The 22,465-nt window shown below is 43.6% G+C and overlaps 1 protein-coding gene across 8 annotated transcripts in view; it reads left to right on the plus strand.

Moving 5' to 3' along the window:
• The window catches only part of RHOBTB1 (Rho related BTB domain containing 1), a 125,051-nt gene extending 104,775 nt beyond the window's left edge, over window positions 1-20,276 (plus strand). For all 8 annotated transcript variants that reach the window (XM_023509532.1, XM_023509531.1, XM_023509534.1 and 5 more), the window contains 6 exons: window positions 706-1,679; window positions 3,617-3,735; window positions 10,741-10,891; window positions 14,018-14,106; window positions 17,073-17,178; window positions 18,050-20,276. In XM_023509532.1, the coding sequence (XP_023365300.1) occupies window positions 706-1,679; window positions 3,617-3,735; window positions 10,741-10,891; window positions 14,018-14,106; window positions 17,073-17,178; window positions 18,050-18,219 (1,609 nt within the window). In that variant the 3' untranslated portion in view covers window positions 18,220-20,276. The remainder of the gene's footprint in view (window positions 1-705; window positions 1,680-3,616; window positions 3,736-10,740; window positions 10,892-14,017; window positions 14,107-17,072; window positions 17,179-18,049) is intronic.
• Window positions 20,277-22,465: the final 2,189 nt, after the last annotated feature.

Raw genomic sequence — 22,465 nt, forward strand, 5'->3', positions numbered from 1 at the left:
CGCCCGGCTATTTTTTGGTTGCAGCCGTCATTGTTGTTTGGCGGGTCTGGGCTGGGGATTCGAACCCGCCACCTTAGGTGTACGTGGCTGGAGCCTTAGCCGGTTGAGCTATAGGCGGTGAGCCACGTGTTCTTTTTTGAAGAAGTAAAATTGTCCCTATTTGCATGTGTCATGGTTATGTATAAATGAAAAAGTCCTACAGAATCCACAAAAAAGCCACCAAAACTAATATACTGATTTAGCGCAACCACAGGATAAAAGGTCAGTGCACAAAAATATATTTTTATACACTAAGAAATGAATAATTGGAAAATGTAAAATACAATACCATTTACAGTAATATAAAAGTATGGAGTATTTACGGGTTTCACAAATTATATATAAAATAACTGCACTGAATCTGAAATATTTGAAACATAATTCCTTCACTTTTGAAAAAGACTTGAGAGTTGTAGTAGATTTTTTCTTTTTTTTTTTTTAGTTTTTGGCCAGGGCTGGGTTTGAACCAGCCACCTCCGGCAAATGGGGTCGGCGCCCACTCCTTTGAGCTACAAGCACCACCCACTAGTAGATTTTTCAAAAGGCTTAAGTAAAAGCCTAAATAGGATTTGAAACGTATACTTCGATTAGATGCTTCGACGGTCCTGGTTACCATTTTTTTCCTAAAATAAGGCTGGTTATAATGTTGTATATATTCTATTTCAGGCCCATAAAGAGAGGGGATATTTTGCCCCCAGAAAAAGGCCGAGAGGTTGCGAAGGAACTTGGCATCCCTTACTATGAAACAAGTGTGTTTGACCAGTTTGGAATCAAGGACGTGTTTGACAATGCGATCCGGGCAGCGCTGATTTCCCGCCGCCACCTGCAGTTCTGGAAATCCCACTTAAAGAAAGTCCAGAAACCTTTACTTCAGGCACCCTTCCTACCTCCAAAAGCCCCCCCACCGGTCATCAAAATTCCAGCGTGTCCTTCCACAGGGACGAATGAAGCTGCCTGTTTACTGGACAATCCTCTGTGCGCCGACGTCCTGTTCGTCCTTCAGGACCGGGAGCACATCTTTGCACATCGAATTTACCTCGCTACCTCTTCTTCCAAATTTTATGATCTGTTTCTAATGGAATGTGAAGAATCCCCAAGTTGGGGTGAAGGAGCTTGTGAGAATGAGAAGCAGGGTAGGGATTTCCAGGGGCGGACAGTGAGTGTTGACTCAGACGAGAGAGGGGAGGACGGCCCCCCCAGGACCCCGCAGGCTGAGCAGTGGGAGTCCTCCAGCCGGACCCCACCGGAGACGGTGGGGCTGGAAGCTGAGGGCTTGGCTCCCGAGACGCAGACTCTGTCAGGCTGGAGTAAGGGTTTTGTCGGCATGCACAAGGAAATGCAAGTCAATCCCATTTCGAAGCGCGCAGGCCCTGTGACTGTGGTCAGGATGGACTCCTCTGTCCAGCCAGGCCCTTTCCGGACTCTGCTCCGGTTTCTTTACACGGGGCAACTGGATGAGAAGGAAAAGGACTTGGTGGGCCTGGCCCAGATCGCAGAGGTCCTAGAGATGTTCGATCTGAGGATGATGGTGGAAAACATCATGAACAAGGAAGCCTTCATGAACCAGGAGATTACGAAAGCCTTTCACGTGCGGAAGGCCAATCGGATCAAAGAGTGTCTCAGCAAGGGCACGTTCTCGGGTGAGTGGGCCGTGGGTCAGAGCCATCCATAACTTCCACTGGTTTTATTTAACATTAGCCAAATGCAAGCAGGGAAAGGATAACCATGGCTAACATTGTGAGTGCTGATGTCTTCCTATGCACCTTTCTGAGCTGCAGGTATTAACTGGTTTCGTTCTCGTCAGACTTTAGGGTTAAATATTATTAACTCCATTTTCCAGATGGGAAAACCCAGGAACAGAGAGCTTAAGTAACTTGCCAGTGGTAAGAAATAATAGGTAAGAAATAGTAGTGCCGGGAGGGTGACTGGAAAGATCACCGATATGGTCTGTCTAACAAGGGTACAAGGGAACTTTTCTAGAACTAGAATATAAATGTTTTGACACAATGACTAAGCAAATGACATGAAGTCTATGTTAACCAGCTTGATGAAAGTATTTCAAGTTGTATATGAAAACACTACACTGTACCCCATGTTTGCATTAATGTATACAGCTATCATTTAATAAAAAAAAAATTAAAAAAAAAGAAATAGTAGTGCCAGTAGTCGAACCCAAGCTTCTTTGGCTCCCAAAACCTATGCCCTAAACCATCATATGCTGCTTCCAAAGAATAGACGCAGCATGTCTGAGCCAATCTCCAGAGGGCTTGTTGCCTACACTTCACCTGCTGGATCTGTTCTCCGACCAGTTCTCTAATCCACTGGCCCTTCAGCTCTTACCCATGAGGAAAATAAGTGACCCCAGGTCCTGAGCCCACTGATGTCTTCAAGGCAGTTTGGTGGCCCTCCACACTCCCACAAGGTGTCTCATCTATTTCCAGCCCTTCTCCTTCTCTGCCCATGTCCTGCCCTTCTCTAGTTTTCTTGCCCCTCCTTTGCCTTTGGTAACTTCGCTGTGTGTACCCAGAATGCCCTTCCATAGCTGCTAAGGGCACTGGTGGCCTGTGTCCAGTGCGGATTCCTGACCCATGCTAGTACTGCTCTATACACTTGGACTATTTTTGCTCTGAAATTGTCCTCTGGGTGGGTATGTGCATGTGTGGGTATGTATTTCATTGTACGTTGACTTCCTGACTTCTGTTTATATGGATGACTCTATTTTGGTTTCTACCTTTTATAATCCCTGCCATGGGACTACACACTTAGTAAGTGGCCACTGAATCTGTTCATGAATCCCAAAGCTTTTGAGTGATACTTACTCCAAGCCCTGGCCATCATGGTACAGAAGCTGACAGTTAATGAAAAGAATATGTTAGAAACTACTGTAAATTAAACAAGGGACTTTAAATCAAGTCAGTTAAATCACCCTCTTGTTACTACAGACACGTAATAACCAAGTGCAAGTTTGGAGCCTCAGTTAGAGACTTAAAAAAAAAATCTATGAACTCCAACTTCGGGATAATTGGAGAAATTCGAACACAAACTATATCGTAGATGATGGTAGGGAATTGGTTTTTACTTTCTTCAGTATAATAAATGCTATGGTTATTTAGGTAAATGTTCTTATTTTTAGAGAATTCATGATAAAGTAGGAGTGAAAAGGAGTGAAGGGCCATGCTGTCTATTAGAAGTCTGTACACATATATAAAAATATATAAAAATACACATACAGCTAAAGGAGACATAGCACAAGGTTAACAACAGATAAATGAGTTACCGTTGTACTTATTTCCACGGTTGCATATGTTTAAATTTTTCTTGATAAGAAGGAGGAGAAAATACTCCTCCTTTCTGTTACTTTCTGGTTCAGAGAATTTGTGTGGTGGAATCATAAAGGCTTGCTCCTTAATTTGGGAGTTGGGTGTGCCAAAGATGAGGATTGACATCAAGGAGTAAAGACATCAAGGAGAGAGTAAGAGGCGAGGTTGATGGACACTTTGGAGTGTCCTGAAATAAGCCATAGTTGAAGGTCTTGGTGAAGCTGGCTCACAGTTCTGTCCCCTTGATCCTTTGACAGATGTGACATTTAAATTGGACGATGGAGCCATCAGTGCCCACAAGCCCCTGCTAATCTGTAGCTGCGAATGGATGGCCGCCATGTTTGGGGGCTCATTTGTGGAAAGTGCCAACAGTGAGGTAAGTGCCTTCCGGAAAGCCTCGTCCTAGCTCTGTGAGAGTGTGCGTGCATGCGTGTGTGTATGAAGTGTTTAATTAACCAAATGACGGCTTCGGTGAAATAGTTCTTAGAAGCAGTGCTTATGTGCGAGGTCACCCTTTTCTCAGTTCTGCATCTGTGAGGAGCTGCTGCTCACTGGTCACCCATGTGGGAGCCCCTGTGTGCATCTCGTGCAGCATAGCCCTCCTCCTGACCGCTGTCATCCATGAAGACAGATGGCACCAGCCAGGTAGTATCAAGATCATGTATCAGAGGAGCAGAGCTTCTCTTCCTGTAGTCAGGAAAGTGGAAAGAGCTCTTCAGTCACTTAAGTCTTGGGCTCAGTCACCTCTAACCAGACAGGAGACCTTAAGAAGCCACATCCTTATGCCTCAGTCTCCTCATCTGCAAGACGAGGGACTCACGAGATTGCCTGTGAGGTCACATGCGCCACGGCACTCTGGGACTCTGCCCTGACCACTCCGCCCATGATGAGGGGATGTGAGAGTTCATTGACTTTAGGGAGACAGTAACAGGGCAAATGATTACAGTCTGAACGTGCCCCCAGATGCACTTCGGTCCAGCGGAAGTGGCAGGCTCACTGGTCAGCCACTGGTTCTGTCTCCAGTAGAGGAGTATTCTCAGAACAAAGCAAACACTATCTTGGAGATGCTGTATCTTTATCTTTCTGTTTTGTTTTTAACTGATGAATAACAATTACCTATTTATGGGGTGATGTTTTGATACACGTATACATTGTGAAATGAACGAATCAAGCGCGTGAGCTTATTCATCACCTGAAATATTGACCATTTCTTTATAATGAAGACATTTAAAATCCTCTCTTTTAGCTATTTTGAAACATACATTATCAGTAACTACTAAACAACTTCAGTTGTTTTTGGTTTTGTCTATTGTGGATAGTGCTGCAATGAATGGGGGCGGGGGGGAGCCTACCTCTTTATCTTTTCACAAACTCTGTTGAAAGAGGGGGGAATCCACGCAGGCATTTCTAACCTTAGGAGTGAGTGGGCAGTTTTGTTGAGGTTCACAAGTATTTTTTAACATCTTTTTTTAAAAAACTATGGGGACACCCCTGGAAGTTTATTGCCCTAAGGGGCTTGTTTTGCTTATCCCAACATCTCTCCAAACTTCTAAAAGAAATACAGAACACAATAGCTAACTTTTCAAAAGGGGCGCTCACACGGGAAACCGGAGCACTCCCATTGTGACCCAGGAGCTCACATTCGCATCCCCAAGTAGGGAAACAGAATCCTAGAATCACAAGCTGGGGATAGCTGGGGTGGAAAAGGTCACTAGGGCGCTCTCTTGCTTCCAGAACAAACTGCAACTGCTCCTAAAAACCAACCAGTTTAGGGCTCTTGGGGGCTCTTGGGGAAAAGACATTAGAATATTATCCCTGTGACTTCTTCTGTTGTTTACCAGCCTTTATGCACCAAGAGGTCCTCACCTGTAACTAATCAAAATCTCTCCTGTGAGGTCAAATGTGTCTTGGAGCTGTTGTTACTAAGAAGACCGACCCGCAGCTTAGGGGAGGCCTCACCCAGTTAAGTGGCTATAGGGCTGAAGTCACTACTCCTCCTCTTACAAGCTGCGTGGCTTTGGGAAAGTGACTTAACCTTTCTGACCTCCAGTCTCCCCATCTGGAAAACACAATAATTCCCCATAGTGGTGATATGAGGCATAAGATTCAATACTGGCACAGAGTCTCGTAACCATTAAAAGGTCCCTGCCACTGGTCTCATTTTGATGGTTGTTGATGGTGATAGTATTCTTTCCCTCTTACTTCAAGAAAAATTGGGGGTAGCCACTGATTTGTAAAACCTCATCCAGCTGGGGTTTTGCCAACTTCAGTGATCTCTGGAGAGAGGGCTGAAGGCTGGCTTCCTGGGGGCCCCAGCTTAGCTGCAGTGCGGTGCTGACTGTGTGGCAGAGGGCCTGCTATTAGCTGAGCAGGGGGAAGTTGATCGAGGTCAGGAACCCAGGCACAAAGGGACACTGTCAGAGCTGACCTCACAGATGCTAATCCTCTTTATCCCTTCCCAGAATGGACTGTAATCGTCTCCAGATTAACATGTGCAGTAGAGGTGACCAAAACAAAAACTTGGCAGTGAATGTGAATGCACATGCGTATGATCGTATGATCGTTTCCTAGCCTCTCGGGGAGGCAGCCACCTGTTTGCACACCCTCCTGGAGAGACTAGGTCCCTCACGGCTCAGAATGCACCCGAGGCTGTTGGGTAGGTAATGTATGTATTCACACCAGCCCAAGAGACAAAGACCATGGCACCAAGCAGCTGAAGGTCTCTACCAAATTCCTTTAGCCGGTATATTAAGACTGCCACGAGCTGCTGACATTCCACCCTTTGCTGTCCCTTCTCTTTATTTCCCATGTAGACCACAGTAGAGTGGTCATGAACTCAAGTCTTTGCCTGACCTTGGGCAAGTGACTGACCCTCTCTATAAAATTTATTGAATGGAGACAAGAGAACCTTCTTCAAAGGGCAGAGAAGGCTTATGAAAGTACATGTGTAAAGCATCGAATTTGATGCCGAGCACAGAGAAATGCTCAATAAATAATAGCGATTGTTATTCTAGAGGATTCTTATTAAATTCTTTCCCTAAGGGGTCAAAAGTCTGTTCTCCCCGCCCCCCAAAGCCTGAGTTAAACAGCTCCCGGTTCCCTTTCTAAAAAAGGAAACTATGATAGAGGGAGTTATAGGTGTAAGGATGAGGCAGTCGGTTAAATACTTGACCTAGGTTCATGTTCATGCTTGGAATTTGCCTTTCTAGGCCGCCTTTAATTGTCTCAGGAAGATCTGAAAATCGGACTCGCCCATGAAATTCAGCCTTTTTTTCAGTGCATATTCAAAAAAGAACAAAATATGCTCATGTCCGTTGATTCTTACTGTAACTTCTTTGTCATTTAATATTCAAGAAGATATTGTATTTTACTTATATTTTTTCTCATAGCTTTTAATGTAGCAGTAAGCATAATTCTCTCCCCAGAGGTACTCAGCAAGTGATTCATTAAAAATGCATGCCCGGGTTATAGTAAGCAATGCTTTGGATCTAGAATACGCTCTCATTCTCTGTAAGACCATCTCTAATTACAAGCCTGATAGACTGAGCTAATCTTCACAATTACAATTTTTAAACCAACTAAACTGAAATGTGGGACATTGTTTAAGGTAGCATTACATTCTCTTTCATTACTCTTGTTTTTAAAGCTATATCCAGCAGTTAAGATGCAAATTTTTTTATTCCATTTCTTCTGTATCTTCATTTATATATATATATATATATATATGTGTATATTTAAGTGTCACAAAAGTTCTCCCTGTGGCCATACAATTAATTATAATTGTTGAAATCATAGCCTTTTTTAAAGAAGATCATCCGTGAGGAAAAAAATTTATATTCTCAAAGTGTTTTTGTTTTTCTTATTGGACAGTTATTTATAAGGGTCCCTAACATTATTTGCCAAAATGAGCCATCACATCAAAAAAACGTTCAGTGAAAAGGAAACAGCAGCTCAGGGGTGATTACAAATGTCAGAACACTTTGAGGACATTGGGAGTATTGGGGCAGGGCTGTTCCCTCGGCTCAGTCATCTGCTGCCAGAAGTCAGCATTTTTTAAAAATTTAGGATGTCAATTTCACTATTTGTCTTTCTAGCAGGCTTTTTTTTTTCTTCAAGAAATGACTTAGAACACACTCTTGCCAAAAAATGGTAAGACATTCTGAAGCTCTTCAAAACCCAGAATCTCTATGAGGAAGAAAAATCTTTAGATAGCCCCTATTCCAAACGTGTCCCATACAAAAGATGGAGAAAATGAAGGTGGGAGAGGCTGAGTGATTTATCAAACGTCACACAGCATTTTATTGATATATCCCTGGGCCTGCCCCAGACTCTTGCTCAGTCCTTGATGGTGGTGTTTGCAGAAACAGCAACATCCCTATCTCTGACAGAGCAGAAGAGATTGCCAGAAGCACTGGGATTTCTTATAGCAACAATTACTAACGTTTATAGCACTTAGCACTTCGTAAAATGTGGGTACTTTCACTATCAAAATGGTTCAAATTTGTTTCACCACTTAATTAATTTTCAGTTATCTAGAAAATTGTACTAATCCAAACATCATCCGAAAGCAATGAAATTTTACCATGTATTCATACGCACAGAAATGAGTGTGTATCTGTTAATAAATTCATTTGCACATGGTATAAGATAAATGCAAGTACCTATAGGCACATACGTATGTCAGCATAACACAAACATAACAGTGTCAGAGTCGCTTGAATAGCAGGTAATTATTCCTGTATAGATACAGCTGGTTGAAGGGAAGACTAACATTTTAACATCTGAATATCACAGCTAACCCAGCATGTACCACAGCTGCTTTATTTTAAATGGTATCAGTAATAATTTCTACTCATCAAGTTCTGTCTATTATAGAAGGTAGTGGTAGAAAGTTGAAAAGCTCATGCTTGTCGGATCAGTGATGGTAATGACCCTGTGACTGATTCATGGACTCGTGATTGTTGTGTTCACCAACTGTGTCTGAGGGTGGGGGAAGAGCAAGCTTCTGGATATCTTTGGGAGTTGTTCTTGGCCCCTCCCTATGTTGCATTAAGGGATGGGCTTACTTCTATCAAAGGATGCTCCCTCTCGGAGGCAGCTGGAGGCTACACTGGAGAGTCACAGAGAAGGTTGCTATAACTTAAACAATTTTGGAGCCACACCACTAGAATGCATAAGCCATGAGCCTCCTATAGAGTATGGAGTTATTGTATGGATTTTTTTTTATTAAATGATAGCTGTATACATTAATGCAAACTTGGGTATTGTATGGATTATATATATGTGTGTGTGTGTGTATCTCACACACACATATACACACACTTAGTCGTCCCTTGGTATCTATGAGAAAGTGGTTCCAGGACCCCTCTTGGATACCAAAAGCCACAGATGCTCAAGTTTCTTGTATAAAATGGCATTGGTTTTGCAAATAACTCACACACATCCTCCCATATGCTTTAAAATCATCTATAGATTACTTTTAATACCTAATACATTGCAGATGCTATGTATGTAGTTGTTACACTGTATTTTTTAGGGAATAATGACCAAAAAAAAAATCTGTACATATTCAGTACAGACCCAATGATCCAATTTTTTTCCAAATATTTTTGATCTGTGATTGGTTGAATCCACAGATGTGTAACCGGTAGATATGGAGGGATGACTGTATACAAGTGAGTCTGTGTGTGTGTGTGTGTGTGTGTGTGTGTAGAGAGAGGGGAATGCAGTAATTATGATATAGAGATGTAATCATATGATATTTAAATATAATCATGTAAATATAGAGATATACCATTTATAATATTGAGATGTAATCATATGATATTTAAATATAATCATGTAAATACATAGTTATGCCATTTATAATATATAGATGCATTGCTTTATATGCTGCATAGAAGTTTATTTTTATTGAGTACCAGAATTAAGAAGTTATAACTGTTACCCTTTTGAATTAGAAGTCCAATTTTTAAAAACTGTGCTAGTAAAATATGGTGCTTTGTTGTTCTGTAGCCCAAACCTTTCCTTCCTTGGCATTAAGAGTTTTCAATACTGCACAGCAATTCTGAACATAGATTTCAGCATAACAGTCCCTGGTGTCTTGATTTTTTTGGCGGGGAGAGGTTGGCTTGTTTGGGTTTTTTCGAGACTGGGTCTCTCTCTTGCTCAGGCCGGTCTCAAACTCCTGCACTCAAGCAGTCCTTCTGCCTTGGCTTCCCAGAGGGCTAGAATTACAGGTATAGCCGCCACCCTGGCCCTTCCTGTGTTTATATACCAGTCACTGCTGACTAGCTCTGTGACCTTGGACACAGACCTAATTAACCTCCCTGAACATCAAGTTCCTTGTCTGTAAAAGGTAATAGTCTCTCCCTCCAGTGGCAGATACCAGGATCAAGTTAGATGATGCATGTGGAAAGCTTAGCTCGGTGCCTGGTGCATGCCTCCTTTATTGAATGATAATTTTGTAATCATCTGCATTCTAACAGTAAACACAAGCAGTACCATTCTGTAATACTCTGGGGCCCATCTTGTGGAGTGAGTTAGAGACCTCAAATAAAGAGTAGCTGCTATGCAGCTTACATTCCATGATTCATGCCCACCATCCAGAGCTCCTCCTCCCAGGCAGTCCCTGGCTCCCTGGCAAACTCTAGTGTGCTTTTAGATAGACAACAACTACAGGTACTCAGGATGGAGGCTGGGGAATGCTAAATGCTGTGGGCACGGTTCACCATAATCATATTCCCCCAGATGTCCCAGGCAAGGGTTCCTTTGGATCCTTGAATCTACTGGTACCTAATAATCTGCCAGTAGTTCTAAATTTCTGTGGATGGAGGACAAAATAACGTAGTGTATATATCGTGCTAGCCTATACTGATAGAACACCGAAATCAAGCCAGTCACTGTGGCAGGTCACTGCAGCAGCTAGGGCGGTTGCTCAACCCGTTTTGACATCATAGAGAGCTGAGGTCTATCGTTTGTCAGTAACAGCGTGGTCTGCAGCTCTCCCTCCCTACCTGTCACGTTGCTAGGAGATTTCTTTCCCCACAATAGAGCATTATAAGGTGCTTGGCAAGGAAGGCCCCTAATGTCATCATACATTTCTAGCCCATTTGTCTGATTTATATGTCCAAATAGCCATTTAAAAAATTCCAAATCAGGCTTTGTCAGGCGGCTCCACTCTTTTGTCATCTACAAATCAAACGGTTGTGTTGAAAGCCATAAATACTGAATGACTTCTATGCACAGCCTCAAAGCAGGTGTCCGAGACTCATCAATATAGAACCACACAGTTGGGATATATTTATAAGCAGCATACACTGAAAATGTGCCCACTCCCGGCTTTCTTCAGCAGAACTGAGCTTTTTGTATAACATTTCAGGTATACCTCCCGAACATAAACAAGATATCAATGCAAGCAGTATTGGATTATCTCTATACCAAGCAGTTGTCGCCTAATTTGGACCTGGACCCACTGGAATTGATTGCCTTGGCAAACAGATTTTGCCTGCCACACTTGGTTGCACTTGCAGGTAAGGCTGATGACTCCGGGCTGTACAGTATCCGACTGTCAGTATTTATCAAAATCACATTTAAATAAAAATAAGATTTCCGGGGAATAAACATTTATTTTTTCTCTCCCCAAATGGTACTGTCTCATGCAGGACAATATGAACAGATCAAATGGTGTCAGAGAGCCCAATTCCATTCCACAAGTATTTCCTAAGCCGGCCTTTGTGGTAGGCTCTGTTAGGTGATGCACACGTGAAGATGAGTAATTCGTGACCCCTGCCCTTGAGGCAGACGCTCTGTGCTTGCTGGATCATTTGTGCTCCCTGGAATTAGGAATAAAACTATCCTTTCAGTATTATCCCCCTAAGATGTGCACAGACACATCTTTAAGAAAGAGGCAGTAGACGCAGGAGTTAAGAACATAGACAACAGAGCCAGATTGTCTCGGTTTAAATCCCAGCTCCACCTTGTACTGATGAGGGGACTTTGTCCTTTACTTACTTAACCTTAGCTCTGTCTCAGCCTTCTCTCCCTTTTAAATGGGGATATTATTATTGTACCATAGAGTTGTTATGAAGATTAAATGAGCTCAAATATATATAAATCCTTAGAACAGTGTCTGGCGCGTAGTAAGCATTATGTAAGTGGTTTTCTTGAAGCTATTTTAGAAAATGTTCTGACATTGTCAGGTTCATTTTGGGAGAAAGAGAAAAAAGGGAGACTTGGCTTAACTTCACAAAATGTTATGTGTCATTTTTAGATTTGTTCAGTTGGTAAGCTGAAACAAGTCTAGATAAAATATATTCACTTAGATATAATACCGTTTTCTTGAATTTAAACCTTCCATTTCATTTACCAAAGGTGTGTTAATTCGCAGCCTGGGTTTTTATTGCTGTATTTAGTTGATTCCTATTAACCCTGAAAGCAGAGACAGAAAGCACCTGTTTTAGTCACTGGCCTTTCTCCTGTCCGTAGAAAAGTACCTGAGCATATTAGGTTCTCAATAAATAACTGTTGAATAATTGATGAATGGCGATGAACATAGGAATAAACCAACCCGTCCTGTCTGCACTTGACTTGCTGGCAATGTCTTTACAAAAAAGACTGATGTCTCTGTCCCCCAGGTGTCTATTACACACAGCCACCTGGGAATCAAAGTCCTCTCTTTCCTACTTTTTTTCTGATTAGATAGAAGGAAAGAAAATCCCTATTAGTTTTTTTTTTTTTTTTTTTGTAACTTTTAACCAATGTATCTGAAGCCATAGATCAAGTGCATGTATGGCTTTTTAAAGACTACCTCTAGGAGGCTACAGTGCAAAACTGCTGTTTTTAGAAATATGAGTTCCAATCCCTTTTACTTAGCCATAGGCTTTATAATATTTGCCCTTTCAGGACAAATTTGTTGGTTTGTTTTTTTAATTATCAAAAGTAATGGGGAGGGTGGCACCTGTGGCTCAAAGGGGTAGGGCGCCAGTCCCACATGCCAGAGGTGGCGGGTTCAAACCCAGCCCCAGCCAAAAACTGCAAAAAAAAAAAAAAAAAAAAAAAGTAATGTGGAGCCAAATCCGTCAAAAAAGGTTTGTGATCAATTTCAGAGTAGTACCATTTTTGCTTAAATATTAAGTCTGGCAATGAAAACAATGGCATTAATTTCTCCATGAAAGGTTTTGTTGTTTTTTTTTTTAATTGACCCAAATAAAGCCTCTCATGTGAACTCCAGAATTCTACTTATAGTTTCCTTATTAAATGCTGTTATTCCTATTATGATTATTTGATATCCATCTTCCTAAAATGATTCCTTTAATGATTCGTGTTGTGTACTGTCTGGCGTAGAGCGTTTAGAACACGATGTTTAAAAGTCAGTTTCTGGGGTGACCACGCTTTGCAAGCCAGCGCTAAATGAGTGTCAAGAATGTTGCAGTTACTTAAAATTACAAAGCCCAGTATTCAGTTTCAGAGACCATACTGACCGGATTGGACACACTGACTACCAGGCACATTGGAACCAGAGCAGAAAGTAAGCTTGATCTGGACAATATACTGAATTAGAAAAAAAAAATGCAGTGCTGGAGATGACATCAACATCAGAAAGTTAAAAATGCTGAGCGGAGACTGTACCCACACATGTCTATCCCAGAGGCAGGTGGCAGCCCACACGGAGGCAAGAGACAGCTCAGCCTCAGACCACAATTTAAATTCAGCTTGGAAGCCTCCAGCTTGAGCATTCCGACAGAATTGGCTCTCCCCACTGGTTTTTGGTTACTTCTGACTGAGGGTCTCCCCAGTCTTTAGCATCCAAGAGGCTGAACAAGACACCACCCATCTGCAGCTGTTGATATAGACACATGGAGTCACCTAACCACCTAAATCAGTGGTTCTCAACCTTCCTGATGCCTCCTAACGCCACAACCTTTTAATACCATTCCTCGTGTTATGGTGACCCCCAATCATAAAATTATTTTTGTTGCTACTTCATAACTGTAATTTTGCTACTGTTATGAATTATAATGTCAGTATCTGATATGCAGGATGTATTTTCATTGTTACAAAGGGGTCCCGCCCTACAGGTTGAGAACCACTGCCCTAAATAGACTTATTCCTCTGTCACTCAATCCCCCCCCACTGTCAGAGGTTATTGAGAATTGGAGCAATGTGAGTGGAGAAACTGTCAAACAGAAGCGTATCCAGAATCTAGAGGCTTCTAGGAAGGTGCTACACTGTCCAGAGTCACACTGTCTGGCAGAATTTTGTGCAGGGATGGAAATGCTGTACATCTGCTTTCCACTATCATAGAGCCCATGACTGAGGACCTAAGCCTTTAATTTGATTTAATTGTAATTCATTTAAGTGTAAGTAGTCTCATGTGGCCAGTGGCTCCCGACCTGGACAGCACAGTGCAGGTTGGGAGGATTCTGGCTATTTCAGAAGCACAAACAAGACTCCCCAGAGATGTCAACACGGTGGCTGGAGACCAGGACTCTGAATCCTGAGAGGTGGTCAGAACCCTGGATGCAGTGTGCCTGGCGGCCCAGAGCTGTGTTCCGTGTTTCCTCCATCCGAAGCAGTTCCAGAGCAACCCCTCCAGGCCAGATACCTGGCTTCCAGGGTGTGGTTTAACTCCCTCCTGTCCCCTCTCTCCTCCCCAGAGCAGCACGCCGTTCAGGAGCTGACCAAGGCCGCGATGAGTGGCGTGGGCATCGATGGGGAAGTGCTCTCTTATCTGGAATTGGCCCAGGTTCGTAACAGTTTGCTTTTCACCTTTGTAGTGTGTTCAACCAGTTCATTTAATGCTGATAAAACATTCCACTGTTGCATCTGTCTAAATAAAGATGTCACCACTGAGTCACAGAGGCCCCCTGTGTCTACCAAGATCTGAGAGTTTTACATTTCGGGCACTGTTCAGCCTGCTGGGCTTCATTTGAAAAAACAACAAGGACCCTTCCCCCACACCAATCCCATTGTCCCCTAAGGCACCAGCTTCACACGGAGGACATGAGAGGGGGAGGTTTTGTCTCTCCTTCTGTGAATTCTTGGACATGTATTTGGCCAGGAACAGTTTCTAGAATTCCATGAAGCCCTGTAATGCCTCTCTGTTAAAGGCCATCTCACTGCAGCTCTTCTGGAGTTTTCTAAAGTCAGTAATTGTGAGTATTGAGATTGTAATTCCGTAATCCCAGTGCACACTTGCACTGTTCCTCCAGAGAAGGTCCAGGATGCAGTTTCAGCTCCATCACTGAATAACTTCTTCAAAGCACAGAGCCACACTCTGCCTCAATTTCCTCATCCATAAAAAAATGGGGAAGGCACATCACACCCTCCCATCTTACGTATTATTTTGAGAATCAAGAGGGAGAGAACATTCGAGAAAGAGTACCAAAGAATGGAAACCCTCTTATGATGTGGGCACGTTGGTGGAATTATCTAGTCCCTGGCCTAGACTGATTAACAATGAGTTGATGCCCTGCGGGAACTAAGAATCAGTTCTTCAGTCTTGTCTTCAGGCTGGCCTTGCTGTTCTGTTCCCTCTCCAAGTTAGAGAAGTGGCTTACTGAGTCTTAGTCCAGGTAGTTTAAATCAGTATTTCTCCATCAAGGGAGAGGAGGTGACACACAGCAGGTAGTGCTTGGGACCTTCCAACTGTGGAAAGAGCTCAGGTTCAAAAGGCGGGAGAGGTAGACTAGAACTTCACAGGAACCTATACGTTCTGACTTAACCTTCAACAAATATTTGTTACTTTCTCCACAAGTGCCTGGCCCCACTCCAGGCAGAGGACATGTACATATGAGAATTGGTTCTCTGGCCTTGGGATAATCCTAAGCCAGTGAGAGAAACAGACACAAACACAGAATTATTAAAATCCAATTAGAGGTTCTGAGAACAGACACGTTTTGCAGTGAAATCAGCAAGCCCCCATCAAAACTGGCTGTCCACACGTGGAACTTGGAGTCTCTAGAAACAGGCCTGGGGGACAGTTTATGACTGATGCTCCTCCAGTTAAGTACTTCTCCTTGGAGCAAATGGGAGGACCCAGAATCTCACACAGGGCTGGGGATTTGCAGCTTGTCTGTTTATTTGCTCTGTGTGTCTTACCCTGTGTGCCCCCCACTCCACCACACAGACACTCTGCAGGAAAATAGTACAATTATGGTACTGCTAATCCCCAGCAACCCTCGGCAGGAAGAGTTTAGGATAGAGGCTCACATGTCTTAGCTCATTTGCTAGACCCTAACCCAGTGATGTGCTGACAAGTGTGTAACGGTCAGCCTGGGGACAGGTGGGACCCTTATCTGTTGCATTTTCCAATTTCCGTGATGCAGATCCTCCCACCACAGCCAATTGTAAAACATGAAGTCACTGAACTCAGAAGAGGGAGTCACAGTTGGCTCTCTCGAGCTAGTACAGGCCAAGCTGGCATACCACTGCCCCAGAATTCAGAGGGAAATCTAACATCCAGAGGAGCTGAGGCTGGTGCGATGGCTGTAATCATGGTACTTTGGGAGGCCAAGGTGGCAGGATCACTTGAGGCCAAGAATTGGATCAACCTGAGTACCACAGCAAGACACCTCTATACAAAAAAAAAAAAAGATCTGGGCATGATGGCAGGCACCGGTAGTCCCAGCTACTCAGGAAACTAAGGTGGAGAATCACTTGAGCCCAGGAGTTTGAGGTTGCAGTAAGCTGTGCTGTCACCACTGCACATGCTAGCCCAGGCAACAGAGTGTGACACGGTCTTAAAAGAAAAAAAAGGGGGGGGGGGAGGAGAAGAAAGAACAAAAAGAAGTTAGAAGAAGCACCTATTAGAACCGTCTCTGACATTCGAGGTTGCGATTCTCAGAGTCTCTCGAGTGGTTTCCTGAGTCTTTGGCTTTTCGGTTGGCCTCTGAGTCTTTGGCTTTTCCTTGGCCTCTCAACAGAGATACGGCCGCAGAGGAGCCACGAGGTAGGTTCCAGGGTTTCACTTGACCAGAGAAATATCAAGAGCAATAGGTAAAGGGAGGGATGTCTGAGATGAGCGCAGGCAGGCAGGTGAGGGGTGGGGAGAGCCTGCCAGACCTGGGTGGGAGCAGGGAGTTGACTACTGATTGTTGAGCCTTAGGTCTTCTTTGGTTATGGTGACCTCAGCTGCCACCTTCCCGGGCAGTGCTCAGAAAGGAAGGGCGGAGCATTTGGATCCCTCCCACCCTGTCCAGACTGCTGCTCTTCTTATGTAACCAAAGGACAGGTATAGCACGGTCACACATGCTGCAGTCTCCTCTTTCGGATCTTTGGCCCCAGCAAGCTGAGCTCTGACATGTGACACGAAGTATTCTGTTGCCAAAGCTTCTTTAAACAGAGATGACATCGCTGCTGTCTGCTGTTGGCTGGGGCCTTCCAGAGGCCACAGTCATTTATTACTAGAGGGCCAGGTGATGGTGACGGGGGAGGGCGAGAGAGCAAGGCATACTTTAAACTGGTGATCTGATATAGCGAGTATTTTGGGTGCACCTCTCACAGTGGGAAAGGGAGGGGTGTACCCAACACTACATTGGCTGGGCTCCGAGATGTGCCCAGTCAAAACAGTGAGTTCAAAACAAGAGATCTACTAAATTAATTATACCAGGCCTGAATTTCTTTTCACCCCTATAATGGCTTACAATTTCTTTGTAGCCACACTTTAGAAAATTCAGTGTGACCCACCCCTTTCTGGTTACTTTTCTGCAGTTTCACAACGCCCACCAGTTGGCCGCCTGGTGCCTGCACCACATCTGCACCAACTACAACAGTGTTTGTTCCAAGTTCCGCAAGGAAATCAAATCAAAGTCTGCAGGTGAGACTATGGGAAGAACACAACCACCACCCCCCAGCTCACCCCATGCATCCAGTTCTCTCCCCGCCCTGGGTGAAGCATTCACCTTCCGTGTCCCTGGGAGGGAACACGGGCAGCCAGCAGCTCATGGACAATTCCTTGAGACTGGCTGGCAGTCACAGAGTCATGGGATATGATACCAGGAATTGTAGGCTGCAGATTCTCTTTGGAGACCTTCACACCTGGAGACTCAGGTGGGTGAACTCCTGAGGTGCAGAGTGGGTGCAGAGTGGGCTATGCTAGTAGGACCCCCTTGTCTAGGGAGCAGACAGAGCAGCAGACTCAGCCTCAGAAGGCAAGTGGCCCAGGGCCCAGGTTCTCTGTGCCCAATTGCGTAACTAGAGAGGCAAGAGATTCTTTCTTCCTCTTAAAACTTGAGTGTTACTGGCCAGGTGACACTCAAGTTTAAAAGGAAGAAAAGAATCCTCTAGTCACACTGGGAGGCAGAGGTGGTGGATTACCTGAGTTCAGCAGTTTGAGACCAACCTGATCAATAGTGAGACCCAGTCTCTCCTAAAAATAGAAAAACTAGCTGGCTGTTGTGGTGGGTGCTTTTAATTCCAGCTACTCAGGAGGCTAAGGCAGGAGGATCGCTTGAGCCCAAGAGTTTGAGGTTGCTGTGAGCTATGATGACATACCGGGGCACTCTACCCAGGGCAACATAGTGAGACTCTATCTCAAAAAAAAGAGAAAAAACTCTTTAGTGTCACCTTGTGTAATCACAATCCATGGAGGTGTCGAGAGGCTCCTTGAGCAGTGTGAAGCTCCAAGCCTTGCACGTGGAAACAGGTAGTGACAGCAGGTATTATCCTCTGCGTCTTTCCTTCCCCAGACAACCAGGAATACTTTGAGCGGCACCGCTGGCCTCCTGTGTGGTACCTGAAGGAGGAAGACCACTACCAGCGTGTGAAAAGGGAACGAGAAAAAGAAGATATTGCACTAAAAAAACATCACTCGAGACGAAAGTGGTGCTTTTGGAATTCATCTCCAGCAGTCGCCTGAAGAGGAAGAGGGGGGAAAAAATCAGTAATCTGATAACACCACTTTTAAAAGCACTACTGTAAAATTAGTCTTCTTCTTAGAGATATGATGTAGTTCAGGTTTCAGGCACTGACCTTCCTCCACTGTTGTGCATTTATCTTTGTTAGGATCAAAGCACAAGCTCACCATCCATGAGCCTGGACAAAAAGGGAAGCTGACTCTCACTGCATTCCTTAACCTAATATGTATATATATTTTTTTTTGTTAGGAGGCTTAATAAACTTCAGTCTGTTATTTTGTTTCTTTTTATACAAAGAAAAAAAAATCCAGCTTTCATGTTTCTGATTCCAAATTGGAAAATATTTTTATATGGTCTCTTGTATTTTGTTGAAATGAAAATACTATGTATTACTTTATTTTACAGGCCACAAATTGACCACAAAGTCGCCCTGTGATTCCCTTTTGCCCACATGACCACCAAGCATTATTACATAACTAGAGGGTTATCCTTTTGTTGCCAAGGAAAGGATTGGGACTTAAATCCCCCAAGTGCGAGTTGGAGAGTGTTTCATCTTTGTTCTGCTAAGTAACATGGGTATAGTTACCAAATCACCTCCAAGAATGTGTTATTTACAATATCTGCCATGTAAGTGCTATAATTATATGGTTATATGTGCCATGTAAAATATAGTGATATCAAATATTCTATTGTTTAAATGTCTAGATCCAAGAGGATAATCTTTATAATCACCGAAAGGGCTTATTCAATCCCAGCATTACCAGGGCAAACTCACTGGTGGACCTGAATACATACGATACCATTAGTGCATCGGCGTTTGGATTGCTGTGTTAGGGTTTGTGTCTCTCAGTATCCTTGACCTTGCCATGCCTCTGCATGCAGTTCTCCACTGACTTGAATTGAGATGGGCAAGAGTCTCCGGACTCCGTCCCGCCATCTACAGGCTTGTCACATCTCACCACCAGAAACGAAGCTTCCTCAGGTCTCTCACCTGTGGCCAACTTCACTTTGTAAGACCCCTATTTTTAACTCTTCCCAGGGAAAATTTTGTGTCGCTGCAGAAGTAGGCCAAGGCAGACCACCCACTCCTGCTGAAATTCAGCAGGGCCTGTGAAAGCACAAAGCTGGAGGCCGGGTCCCTGCATTCTCCAGCACAGAAAGGAATCTAATTCCAAGAGTCTAGGAAATGGTGCTATCGTGAGTTAGTTCTGACCCTTCATTTTCAGTTTTAAAATAGTGTAGAGCAGGGGAGTTCTGGTGAGGCTGTCAGTCATTGCTTCTCCGTAAAGTAAAATGTGACCGTGCAGGCACGCACGGAGCACTTTCAGGCCACGACTCCATCCACACCTGTCACGGGTTGTTGTGTGGCAGGGGATGGGGCTCATTCTGTTGGAAGGTCAACCTACTGATGCTAAGGGCTGTTTCTTCTTTTTACTTTTTGTTGTTTGTTTAGCTTTTCAGAAAAGATGGAAGAAAGATAGTTGAGTCCAAACCCCAATGTTGACAGCCATATGCATTTGAAAAAAATCTATCTAGATTACAGATGGCTGTGTTTATTACCAGCAGTGGAAACACGCTAGATACCAGAGCTTTGAAGAGGCCCAGAAATGCATCACCCTCTCATGACAATCGAGGAGGCAGTGGCATAGGAACAGCTGTAAATGCATCCACCTTCAGTTTTTCTTTGTTCGATAGGGTTGTAAATCATTACTGAAAGGAGAAAGGAGACAGAATGAAAGGGTAAATGTCAAGACTCAGGAAGACTTGGCATGTATCCTATCATCTATAAAACAGTAGAGGTTGAGTTTTCAATGAGTAGTCATAGTTGAATTGTTCTACAACCAAAGCTCCCATTTGATTGTAATCTTGCCAAAATGTCATGGACATGTAAACGAACTTGGGGTATAAGCAATAATATCCACTGGTGGTGTTGTCAGCTGCTATAACCAAGTGGCCGGTTCATTTGGTTGATGCTGATTATGGCCTTTAACCATGGTGGTTTCTTGTGTGTTTTTTATTTCACAAAAAGAAAAGCCAATAAAATTGTTTAGCTACAAAATGCCTCCCGGTTTGTTTTAAGGACGTCCATGGGGTCCTGTGTGCAGTTTAACAGCTTTTTGATGCTGGGTCATGTGGGTCTGCGTGTGCTCCAGTAACAAAGCAGCTTGAATGCAGCAGATATTCCAGTTCTGTCATGTAAATGGAGTGTCTGGCTCCTTGCTTTTGACTAATACACTACATCACTAGACATGCCGCTGCCTTGGGAAATGGACTACTCTGTCCCAATGGATTTATTATAATCTGGGTTTGGACAATTCTGCCAGCTATTAAGTGAAAGGTCAGAGTTGGTGGGCTCATGCACAAGTCTTTTCTTCAGAAGAAGGTCTGAGAAAGCGTTTGGGAAAAACTTGAACAATTTCAGGACTCCGTATAGTGTAATGTTTACCCAACCTCACAAGGAGGAAGAGTCATCTTCAGATTTCATAGGGGAACTATTGTGAGTGGCAGGTAACTATAACTCCCACAGGAAGGAATTGATCACTGTGGGAAAGAGCTGTGAAAGGAAGACAAGGAGATTTCCAGCACCGTGCCACCTTTTAAAGGGAGGTGTTCCCATTCGTGGCACCCTTTAGTGGGCATACCAGTGGAGGCTTCTGCTGAAAGTCCTGGGCTAATTTTCTCCTAGGGTGATGCCTTGCAAATCAGCAATGATTTCAACACCCCTGTATTGGCATTTTGAGGACCACAAATCCTACTGCTCTAGAGGGAACTCAAACATTTTCATTGTGAACCCTCAAAAGTCAACATTTCTAAGACTTTTTTTTTTTTTTTAATCACACTTGCTTCCATTACATGGTAGTTCTCAGCTGTTGAAAAGCCGTTTTTCATCACCCTGAGAAGGGCTAAGTAGAATGAATTCTGCTGGTCACGGGCAAAAGCAAAGTGAATCTTCCTTGTGGAAGTTGTGTGGGGAGTGCAGCATTTCTGAAATGAATGCCTATCTGCAAGCTGAAGATTTGCCCTTGAATTAGGTATTTCTTGAATTGAGATATAGATATATAAATATGGATAGAGACATATTTCCTAGGTGGAGACTGGTGCACAAGTGGCCACAATTTCTCTTTTCTGGAAAACTGATGAGTGCATAAAAGTTGCAAAGGTAAAAGTTAACCAGGGAGAATGCATTTGTTTTATATGTGTGTGTAAGTAATCAATAAAGAGCATAACAAAAAAAAGAGTAAAGGCAATTAGGAAGGAAGGAAGGAGGGAGGGAGGAGGAGGCAGGGAAAGAAGGAAGGCAGGAGAAGGGCGCCTGAGCAAAGCCACGAGCTGACTTAAGTACTCTTTCTTTCAGAGTGCTAATTTATGAGATTGCCACATATCTCACAGCTTAATTCAGTTTATGGTAAAGACTTTTTTTTCTCTTGAATTTCCACTTAAGAAGCAAGAGGTCTATGCAACTTGAAAGGTTTAGACTGAGAAGTAACGACACTGGTGCGGCATCACTGGTGCCCTGTAAGAGCAGAGCTTCTGTAGACGCAGTGTCATTCCCATTGGCTGTATTTGAAAATTCCCACCCTCCACCCTGTGCTGACAATGCCTCTAAATTGCATTTTTTTACTTAAGCTATGTAGATGCATGGATTTTTACTGAGTTAAAATGCTCATCAGATGTTTACAGACTTTATGAAATATGGAAATAATTTATGAACAGATGACTCTTGGGTAGAAACCATCCATAGATATGAAAGTATTATGAACAGCAGTAGCCGACGTGAAGCACCTCACCCACTGCTCACTGTTTCCATCGGCCATCATAGTGATGTGGATTTCCAGTGTAGGTGTGTTCCAGCTGTCTTTAAACACATGGGTATTTCTTAATACAGTGTTGTCTCATGAGTGCAATCTTTGCACAAATGGTGTCTCAGAACAAATTCCATGCTGCAATCTGCTTTTCCTACTCCACACTGTCATGGAAATCTACCCATTTTACTGTATGTGTGCCCTGTCCATTGCTTCCAGGGGCTGCCTAGTGTCCCGTTGATGGCATCTACCACATTGTCCTCTCCCATTCTACAGGTGATAGAACCAATAGTCAATGCCCACTCCTCCATCCTGCAGTCACCCTACTTGTACATGACCTGGGGTCCAGATCCAAAAAAGAGATTCCAGGTCCCACTCCAGATGTACTGAATCAGGCCTTCTGAGGTGATGGATGTGTGTTGGGCCGTTGAACTCAGTGATGCAA

This window comes from Otolemur garnettii, unplaced genomic scaffold (genome assembly GCF_000181295.1).
Source record: "Otolemur garnettii isolate 467f Iridium unplaced genomic scaffold, OtoGar3 scaffold00008, whole genome shotgun sequence".
NCBI classification, from domain to species: Eukaryota; Metazoa; Chordata; class Mammalia; order Primates; family Galagidae; genus Otolemur; species Otolemur garnettii.